At 37.3% G+C, this 10971-nt stretch overlaps 1 protein-coding gene across 1 annotated transcript; it reads left to right on the top strand.

The window, feature by feature from the left end:
* The first annotated feature begins 181 nt into the window (after positions 1-181).
* Positions 182-8282, top strand: LOC107089156 (chromosome unknown open reading frame, human C6orf106). Its single transcript, XM_015381783.1, has 5 exons — positions 182-440; positions 1785-1939; positions 2057-2254; positions 2410-2714; positions 6016-8282. Exons 1-5 carry the CDS (start codon positions 283-285, stop codon positions 6049-6051), a joined length of 852 nt encoding a protein of 283 aa, XP_015237269.1. The 5' UTR covers positions 182-282; the 3' UTR covers positions 6052-8282.
* Positions 8283-10971: the final 2689 nt, after the last annotated feature.

Genomic DNA, 10971 nt, shown 5'->3' with positions numbered 1-10971 from the left:
TATATATATATATATATATGTCTTCAGTGATATATTTAGACTGAAACATGAATTTCATTGATAAACCAATGAAAAAGTGGCCACAAATAGCAACAGATGACGTAGGTGTGACGCACGCACGGTTGCAACGTCAAACGTCGTGTCCACTGCCTCGTGCCATGCGCACTGGCGCTTGTTGTTGTTATTGAGCTAGTCGTTATGGCTGAACGAGGCCTCGGATCTAACTGAAAGAAGACCCCCCCCCCTTCCCTTCCCTTCCCTTCACGGGACAACCCGCCATCCATGGAGGGCACAGACATGGACGTGGACGCGGAGCTGATGCAGAAGTTTAGCTGCATGGGCACCACGGACAAGGACGTCCTTATAACGGAGTTCCAGAGGCTGCTGGGCTTCCAGTTGAACCCGGCCGGCTGCGCCTTCTTCCTGGACATGACCAACTGGTGAGTGCGGGGATTGGAAGGCCTGCTGTGGAATGAAGCTAACGTAGCTCTTCGTCTAGCTTGAAATTCTGCGCTAGAATTAGGTAAAAATACGTCGATAGCCTTAAGATAGGACAGAGTAGTGATGGTCAGTGCGGCACGGGTCATTTTATCCTTCCGTTACGGGAAATGGTTGTTAACTCTTAGTGGGCCATAAGAGGTAAACGGAAGTCAGGCAGTAAACTTTGTTGTGGCCACGAGTTCTAATGCAGTATGTGATTTAAAAAAACCAATAACGGTCTGGTTCTCAAACTAACAAGCTAAACTAATCTAACAGAACTCCTAGTTTAGATTGTGATTAGATGTTGTCTGGCGCGGATAACTAATTAAAGAGCTCATTGTGAAGCCTGAACTCACTTCAGAATCAGTTGTGACCTATCAGTTGTCAACAGTGATCAAAACACCTTTGTGTTTTTGATCAAATTAACTGAATAATTGAAATGATCATTTTAAAGGTGAGTTGTTTCAAACTGTCTTTACTGAAAAAAAATGTAGGCACATCTAGTGTAGAAAACTTAAAAGTTTATTTATTAATCATTGGAAACGTATAGTATTTTTTTTATTTTGGCCATTCTACAGTTTTTCTTTGCGTCTGTTTCTTTCCAATTTACAACTATTTTATATCTGTACTATCCAATTTTCTTTTAGAAACGCACCGATTAGTCAGCCTGTTTTTTCCTCTGTACATAGCAGCTCTGATTTATTTTTAACAGACCCAATGCTTAAAAATCTGATTATGTTTGACGCTTTTTTTTTTTGACTGTATCAGAATTAACTCCCACCATTTGTCTCTCTGTAAACACAACCATCAACATTTCCCAAATATACTTTTTTATTTTATTTTAGCAAAACAGATATCTAATTAATATCTCAAAAGATTGCACTGCACATGTTTTGTCATTTTGAATAGAAACAAAATTAGGATCAGTAAGTTTTACCTCAAAGATGAGGTGAGCCTGATTGTCCATCTCTCTATTTCATGCTTGTAATAAAGTGTAATCCTGGATAAATACTTTAAACACTGTAAACTAACAAAGTATTTTGCTGATTTAGAGAGTTAAAGGGTTTTAAATAGTAATACAAACTCACAAGTCCTGAGTCAGAATTTTATTGAATTCTACATTATTTTAAAACTATGAATTGTAGGATATTAACCTTTTATTTTAGTTAATTTTCCGAACCATCATAAAGGCAAACTCTTTCCAAACCCTAACTCATTTTAATGCATGTTGAAAATATTGCATGTATAAAGATGAGCCCCAATAACTGTATTTTTGTTTTGTTTTTATCATTATGCTGCAACAGGAACCTTCAGGCTGCTATTGGTGCATACTATGACTTTGAAAGTCCCAGTGTCAACTCACCATCCATGTCCTTTGTTGAAGACGTGACTATTGGAGAAGGAGAGTCTGTTCCTCCGGATACACTGTTCACAAAGACTTGGAGAATACAAAACACAGGTACTTCATTAGTTATCAACTCTTCCAAAAAGCATTTCTAAATATTATATAATGCTTATTGTCACTACATGTTTTTCTTATTTTTGTTGTTTTCTTTTATATTTTTCTGACTTGTAGGTGTGGAGTCATGGCCGCAAGGCGTTTGTCTCAAATACATTGGAGGGGATCAGTTTGGACACGTAAACTCAGTAATGGTGAAGTCTCTAGACCCACAGGAAATTTCAGATGTCAGTGTACAGATGAGAAGTCCTACAAATCCAGGCATGTACCAGGGCCAGTGGAGGATGTGTACAGCTACTGGATTATTCTACGGAGGTAGATAAAAAGAAAAAAATAAGAAAAAATTAAAAAACAACACCTTAACTTTACTGAAAAGTCTGAATTTTTGTGGGGCTATTTTTGATTTTATCTCATGGCCCAAGTATTTTTGTTTTGGAACTATTTTAATAATATATTTAATATTTCTGCAGATGTGATCTGGGTGATTCTGAGTGTGGAAGTTGGAGGTCTCCTCGGCGTTACTCAGCAGCTTTCCTCCTTTGAGACGGAATTCAACACGCAACCCCAGCGCAATGTGCAGGAAGATTTCAACCCGTTTGCCTCGCCACAGAAGAACAAGCATGATGCCACTGATGGCACCTTGAGAGAACCTGGAGGAGCCTGGGATCGCACACAGGAGCCCATCCAGCAGGATCAGAATGGACTGTCTCATAATGCTGTTAATAGGGCGTCAAATGGTCTCCAAACAAATCTTTCCGTGGTGACTTATGGCCAGGTATGTATTTGCTAATATTGTTTTTTTTTTTCTCAAATGTAGAGATTCTGAACTGCAACTTGATTATTTGGCTTAAAGCTATCTTATTCTAAAGTTGTTTGAGGAAGGAGGATGTCCCACTATGATATTAGCCAAAAAAAACAAGTATTTTTAAAAACCCATATTTCATTGGCCATCATCTAAAATCTCAGATAATTTCATGCTGATACAAACTGCTTCTGTAAAATGTTTTGTAACTCAAACGTTTAAACAAATTAAACTGGGGAGGAACAAGATAATGTAAGCTTAGCATAAAAAACTATGGGTTATAGAATTATACCTTATACACCAGGAAGCCACCTTCCTGAGGTGGAAGCACCTGCCTTAACCAGGCTGTGCCAGCAATCTAAACAGATGCCCACTTTCTCCCATCAGAGAGGCAGGGTGCTTTGATACCTGCTTAGAGAAAAGATGAATTGACTGTTTTATCAGCTAATCTGCACACAGGACAGCAACCCACAAGCATGTGGGATTTATTATATTATTTAACTGGCCAATAGCGTTAAGGAAAATAATACATCTGTGCACTGGCTATAAAAAGGTGGGTGGTGAGATTAAGGAACCACTGTATTAAGTCATAGACTCAACAGACCAAGTTGGGAAAAAAAGAGCACAAGCTCACTGAGTCATAGGCCAGACATATTCAGTCATTTATTCTTTGTTAAACCCTTGGCTTTACTGTCAGTCTGTTTATCTGTTTAGTCGGATAGTAAAACAGTTATTAAGGATTAATTTCTAATAGTGTAATACTGTGCAGCTGCTAATACAGCGTTTAATAATGGGGATTTCCAGCACATTGTCTTTGCTAAACAGTGGTACATGTCTTAGTCTGGTCAGGGCTTTTATATTTATTGTTTTAAGGATGCTAATGGTTGTTTTTAACTGTTTTTGTTTTCTATATGTGTATTGTTAACTGGATAGTTTTTTTTTGGAAAATTTAAAACTTCTTATCTGTGTTCTGTTTATTAACCCATTAACTAGTCACACCAAAAACTCATGAAAAAGTATAGATTAAATCAGCTGTTGTTCCGTAACCATGTGGAAAGGCCTGGCCTGCCATATAAAACCAACGTAACAGCAAACAGTAGCTTTATTGCAGAAGTATGAGGCTGCAAACTTGGAAGCACCATGAAAAATTAAGGAAAGAAAGATCGTCTCTTGTTACATATTAGATATATACTTATTCAGGTCAGATAAATCATTGCAGAATCCTTTCTAAGGATTGTATGATATATATGGTTGCATAAACAATGACTAATATTACCATCTGCTCTGAATTTAGTTTTAGTTTCCCGTTCCAGTTAAGAACTGTTGTTTGATGTTTAAGCATCTCCTCGACAATCTGTGTTGAAAGTTTATATTAGCAAGTTATTCTCTGCTACTTTTAATTAAAAACACGCCAGTCATCTATTCAATTAGCTTTGCTTGTGAAGCCTGACTGTAACAAAGTTAGATGAACTCAGTTACCCCCTAAATGTTTAATTATCCAGTATGTCTGTTATCTGAAAGCTAATTTAGACCACATGTGTATGAAAACTCAAGTGAAGGAAGAAAATTCTTGGACTATTTAGTCAGAGCAGCCGTCTTCTATCATGCATTTACGCTGAAGTTCTTGGACTAAGAGTTTTTACATGAATTTTACTTGGATCTTCTGGGATCCTCTCATTTCTAAAAAAAAAAAAAAAAAAAAATGATAAAAGCAAATTAAATATCTCAGTTCTTGAGTAATGAATCAGTTTGTGTTTCCCATTAATTATATGTCAATTTCTTCAAGGCAGTAACGTGCAACACATACATAAATGTATGTGTTGGAAATCCTAAACCAGAGAGCTTACAGTCATTTTCAAAGCTCCATTAGGGAGTTTTGAGAAACCTGCATTTAGCCTGACAATTTGAATAAGCACTCTTTAGAGGTCCATCCATCTCAGCTACTGTCTTTTGCTCTACAGCTTCTTCACCACAGTGCAATGTTGCCAACTTAACGACACGATCACATTGTTCATAGACTTTTTTTTAGAAACCGATAGCGGTTAGTGATGAATCTAGCAACTAATTTCTGTGCTGTTGAGAAAAGCAAAGATCCCTCTGAGTTTACTGTCTCAGCCCCTCCCTCTTCCAAAGCCCCGACAGGTAGTCAGACTCGACAGCCAAACCTTGTCTGCAATCAGAGAGATCGACTCTTCTGTGTCCCCAGTGAAAATGAGTGTTACATGCAAAAAGCTTCCACTGATCCTTCCTGGATTAAAAGGCAGGGTGTAAATTTATCAATATGTTTTTTTTTTTTTTAATACTCGGAAAAAATGCTGGTGAAGATTCTCAGTCATCCAGGTCATGGCATCCAAAAAAAAAGTTTAAAAAAACAAACCCGCAGACTTTGTTTTCCAAGTTTGATGACGTTTCACTTCCCATCCAGAAAGCTTTTTCAATTCAAAATGTCTGGAGTAGCGTTGTGTTTCAGGCTTATAGATACTGCTCTATAAAGCCTAGATCTCAACTTTACTCCAGACAGTTGAGTTGAGGAAGCTTTCTGCATGGGAAGCGAAATGTCATCAGACTTGGAAAACAAAGTCTGCGGGTTTGTTTTTTTTACTTTTTTGGTATACCTGAAAAGTATTCTTTTGAATACTTGAATTGAACTTGACAAAAAAAACAACAGCTTTGTAATAAAAATTAAATAAGAGTCTTACAGTTTCAAAGAAGGAAGAAAAAAAGACAGCAAGGTTCTGCTGCCAGTAAAAAAAAAAGTTGTAAAATATGCATTTAAACTTAAGCTAAAAAGGAACCAGTGGTTGATCAGTGTTGTTGGCAGGTGGGGTGCTTCATTAGATTAAAGCTGCTCTTTACCAAAGTGGTCAAAGTCTTTTGTTTCTGAACAAAAAGAGAAAGTCAGGCACTCATTTAGTAGTTGACTTCAGGGAGAGCTTCCAGTTAAGGAATGGTGCCATCAAATCTTCTGGGATCTCCACCATCCTCTCTGCTCTCATTTTGTGTGAGTAATGGATGCCTATCGAACACAAACGCTCATTACGCTCCTCAGTCAATCGCTGTCACCTATGCCTCCATCTCAGCCGTCCCTGCAGTAAAAACAGAAAGCAGCCCTCTGAAGAAAAGAGGGTTAAGCTTTTTTCAAATTCCATTTGAAGCGACATGTTGTTTCTCGCTCTTGCAGTTTGTATTTAAAAGGTTTAGGGTTACCACATATGTTTTTTTTATGTTAAAATTAAAACACAAAGTGACATGCTTCCTTCCTCTTTTTCTCCAGGGTATTCATGGTCCCTATCCGTTTGGAAAGAGCTAGAAAGACAAAGACCCCCCCACCCCCACTGTGAATGATGAGCTTACCACCGTGGGATTCCTTAAAATGCACAGGAGTCGGAGGGGGGGATGAACTGTTATTTTCTCTCTTTTTTTATGGACTCATGACAACTCTCCCTGAAACCTTTATGGACCTTTAACAGACGGTCACACAACAGCAACCTGACGGATCACATGTACTACAGTAAAACATCCAACCTCACATGGATTCACGTGTGAATGCTTCATTTAGGAGTGCTTTAAACCTCTTAAGATGAATACACAGAATAATTTTTATTTGATCTTGTAAGACATTTCTAATTAAGGAGAAAATCCCCCTAAAAGAACCGACATCTGTTACTCCCATTGGCAGCCGAATGGTTTCTCTCTTTATCAAATGGTTTCATACCATTTTAAAAAAAATTATTGGCATTGCTCAAAAAGTGGCAAGGATCATAGATCATTTTAAGTGTTTTCATATGAGTGGAAACAATAAAGTATCTTAAATTCAGAACACCACTCTATTTTTTTAGTAATGCATCTGGTCATAAAAATATTTGCTTGTCTAACTACAAGTAGGTTTTTGGTAATAATGCAAAGATTTTTTTGAAGTTCTTAATTATCTCTCTCCATGTTTTCCAAAAGCAAGAGTATTCTAATTTTTTTCATGTAGAAAGTTGGATATATTCCAGGAGAAAAATGGAGATTAGTCCTTGTGAAGCTTAAAATTGACTACATCCAGTTACTGATGTTCATTATTTTAAGTCTGAGTTCTAAGTACTGGGATCAAACAAAATGCTTTTTTCTTTTTCTCTGTATGCACGTGAGGATTATTAATGTTGGAATGCCCTGGAGCAGTTTTAAATTTCTAATTTTTTCCCCCCATTTAATCAGTTTAGCTTTAAATTTGTTTCATCCCAGGTTAGAACATGTTTGACCCATATAAGCATTTATGCAGTTAATAATAGCTGATTTTTTTGGTATTAGAAGATCTGTGCCCACCACTAACAGCGGGTTGAGTTGAAAATGTGCTGAACAACTATCTCATTTTTATATCCTAACATGATTTTAAAACTTTGACTTGGTTGGGTAGACAGAAAAAAAAAAATTAGGAAGCCCTTTGATCATTTTTGAAGGAAAACACTTTTAACATAATTACGTTCTTTATCCTTTTTTTCTAGTTGAATATTAGTTTTTGTTTTTTTTTCTTTCTAGGGAGATCAGAAAATAACTTCCAAAGCTACAACACTAAATGTTGACACACTAAGCTCTCTATCTAAAATTGTTATTATGCAGTGTAAAAGCTGGCCTTAAATATCAGTTACTTTGTCTGATTGATCCCTTTTTCTCAAGATAAAATCAAGAGAACCAAAACACTAACCTGTAATGTCATCAGGTATTACAATGTGAATCTGGCCAGTTCAATTTGCATGGGACAGCGTGCGGTTTCTAGGGTGGGTTTTCCCCTTAAACAGATGCTGAAGTGCAAAAAGGATGTGAGTGAGTTTGAGTAAGAAGGATTTAAAAAGCCATTTAAATCTATTTTGCCTGGTGAGTGACTGTAGTTGGAGTCCATGTGTAAAGGATGTGTATTAAATATAAAATGTATGCGCGAGTGTGCCTGTTGTGTACGTATCTCAATGGTTTCTCCTTGGATTTAACTGACGTAACATAGTGTATACTACTTGGGTAATGGATGAATGGACGCATCAACATCATTTTAGAGAAAGCTTTAAACGTCACGTACCTCAGAAGTATTTTTTTTGAGTGATCTATTTGGATAAGCTTGCCACAAGTACCCTGATTTTATTTATTAAATGTCTTTTTTTTGGTGTGCTGCAGATTCTATATGTCTCACTGACAGCCAGGAGGTGGTGCTAAAAATCAGAAGACAAACTTAAAGATCATTTTGAGAACCTCATAGGTAACAAGTTGCAGCTTGAGCTTGATAAAACATGTTTAATATTAGTCACAATGATTTGCATCAGCATTGTTAGTGCTGGTGTTTTGTTTTTCTAATATTTGCACTATGCTGTCAACTAACTCTGCAGAAGGGGAAAACATTTTTTTATTCTTTTTATGTTGGGATTGTGACACCAGCATTTTCAGAAAAAAAAATCCTGTCGGTTTTGTTTTTTCGTCTTGTACAGTTTTCCCTTTAGGACATAAATGTTAAAGATGGCAGTTTGATTGATGCACAGAAATATCAGATGTTAAATATATATATAAAAAAATGCCTTTTCTTTAGATCACAAGAATGAGTTTGTTTGCTGTTACACCTGAAGCTGTATTCCAGCTTTAAAATCTTTATTATGTCAGTCTGTGATTTTCATGTATGTTTGACTGAAAAATAAATGGAAAAAGGTTATTAACAATGATCTACAATAGTTAAATTTGTGCTATATTTTCTGTCTCCAAACTGCTTGTGCAAACCTGTTTCTATAATGGATACATTTGTTTTCTCATGCGGTTTTTGATGCGTGTTTTAATGTGTAAACTGAAGCAGCCTTTTGCAGTTCTGTTGAAATCATTATGAGAGTCCTCCTCCCAAACAGTATACACTGTTCTTTAGTCACAACAGTTTTTAGTTTGTTTTTTTTCCTATGTGTGCGCTTCAATGTGTGGGATCATCTGCGATGCGGGCGATTGTTGGGGAAGCCGAGATATTGCTGGATTCATTCTTTAGTTTCATTTTGTGACTATGTATGGAGTTGAAATGGGTGGCATGGTGAGTGAATGTGAGGAGAGTTTACATAGCTCTGAAATGGCACATTTATGTGGAGATGAAATTGTTAGGTTTTTTTTCTGTATCTATAATTACACATTTTTATGATTAAATTAACACTGAAACAATGACTAAGTTGTATTTTGTTTATAATATAGAATACATTTACAGATGGTTTCAAACTGTTTTAGAATAAACCAATTTAATGGTTCTCTGCATTGGAAATTCAAAAGCTGGACAAAAAGTATAGTTATATCAAATAATATTAGAATAAAGTACAAAAACAAGTACTGATTAGTGGTAACCACCATAAAAGAAGACAATCCATCCTTTTTCTATGATTAAGCACATCCATCCATCCATTATCTGACACGCTTGTCCCAGTTGGGGTTGCGAGGGGTGCTGGTGCCTATCTCCAGCTGTCAGTGGGCGAGAGGCGGGGTACACCCTGGATAGGTCACCAGTCCAGAGATTAAGCAAAGTTTTTTCTTAATCTAAATAACATTTTCTTCTTTTAATGCCCCTATAATATTTGAAATCCCACTGACTTTTTATCAAAAAGGTCAAGGAAGGCTATCTACCGCAGACAGTGGTAGCCACAACTGACTAAAAGCACTTATTGCACTACTGCAATAATAGCATGCTACTGATGAAGTTAAATAAGTTGCTTAATCTAATGCTAAAGACTGACCCCTGCTTAGTGTTTTTAGATCTGTTTCCAGCCTAAACACAATTTGGAAGCTGTCCACCAGCACCTCAACACCTCTTGAACTTCATGTTAAAAGTGTGAAATTGCTACAACAAAGACCATATCACGAGCAAATAAGTCATTAAAACATTCAACACTGCACAGAGCGGCTCCCCGAAACGTTTGCAACGAGGAAGGTAAAAAAAAACAACCCAACAAATGTTATCAGATACTAGGGCTGGAACAATCAGCCTAAACTTATATGACAATACTTAATTTTAGTCAATAAGAATTTCAATATCTTTTAAGGACAAGTTCCAGTTGGGACGTAGTATGCTCACATAGTGCCTGATAATGGAGACATGCCTAATGTGATTTCCAGTAGCAGATTATCATTTAGCAGACGCTAAAGGGTCGGATACAGATTTTTAAAGTTAGTAAAACTGCTAATCCCTCACAGAAAGTTGGTTCTGCGGCTGTGTGTGTATTAAAGGGGTCTTTGCCCGCCACTAACAGCAGGTTGAGTTGAAAGCATGCAGATGCTATCAGGTAACCTCAAAAACTTTTGTGCAATAAACCATGTCTTTCCAATGTTAATTTGTGCTGAAAATGTAATGTTTTGCCACTCTGTGAACTGTTTTGGTTGAGCAGGCTGATGCAATTTGATCATGCTCAATTAAATTTTCCTTTTTGATAAAGCTTATAGTTAGGGTGGCTCAGGTTATCCTGAGCTATCTCTATAGTTATGCTGCTATAGGCTTAGACTTTTGGAGGACATAGGGACCCCCATTTCATCATTCTGCTCCATTCTCTCTCTGTTCTCCTATTCTGCAGAATCTGTTAGTTCAATCTCTAACCTTCAGAGTAGCTTTGCCTCGTCTGTTCCTGTTTGGCTGTGACGTCATCCTGGAAAGAAACATCAGCTGTGCTGCTTCTATCAACACCCTTGTTTATAGATGTTGGAGATCGGCCTGTTTTCCAGTGTGGTCCTGTTTCTCTGACCGTGACTGAGTGGATGTGCTCTCTTCGTCCTCTGGCATGGGAGCTGCCTTGGAGCTCGTCTGCCTGGCTGTGTGTTTCCTGGATGGGGCCGCCTTTTACAGCTGCTTTTTGTATCTCTGCTTCTGTCTCCTTGAACCCCAGTCGGCCTCGGCAGATGGCCGCTCACACTGAGCCTGGTTCTGCTGGAGGTTTCTTCCTGTTAAAAGGGAGTTTTTCCTCTCCACTGTCGCTACAAGCATGCTTAGTGTGGGGGATTGTATTTGAGTCAATGCAATCAACTGGTTTTCCTTAGATAGAAAACTTTGTATCAATTTGACTGTATGATTTGGTTGAACTGTAAAGTGCCTTGAGATGACATGTGTTGTGAATTTGGCGCTATATAAATAAACTGAATTGAATTGAATTAAATCATAGCAGTTACATAGTCAAATGCAGCATGGTTCAATCTACATATCTTCATGATAGTAAGAAGTATAAAAGCTAAATGCTTTCTTTTTATGGAGAGTAGG

Source organism: Cyprinodon variegatus, unplaced genomic scaffold, assembly GCF_000732505.1.
Source record: "Cyprinodon variegatus isolate N-32 unplaced genomic scaffold, C_variegatus-1.0 Scaffold241, whole genome shotgun sequence".
NCBI lineage: Eukaryota > Metazoa > Chordata > Actinopteri > Cyprinodontiformes > Cyprinodontidae > Cyprinodon > Cyprinodon variegatus.
The sequence above is the reverse complement of the archived record's forward strand: the minus strand, read 5'-3'. Positions and strand labels throughout refer to the sequence as shown.

What these genes read in the sequence shown, in the direction of transcription:
- LOC107089156 (XM_015381783.1), top strand. Translation starts at nt 283, where the DNA reads ATGGAGGGCACAGACATGGACGTGGACGCGGAGCTGATGCAGAAGTTT. An exon ending in TTCCTGGACATGACCAACTG is followed by an intron (nt 441 to 1,784) that starts GTGAGTGCGGGG and finishes ATGCTGCAACAG; the next exon opens with GAACCTTCAGGCTGCTATTG. An exon ending in TTGGAGAATACAAAACACAG is followed by an intron (nt 1,940 to 2,056) that starts GTACTTCATTAG and finishes TCTGACTTGTAG; the next exon opens with GTGTGGAGTCATGGCCGCAA.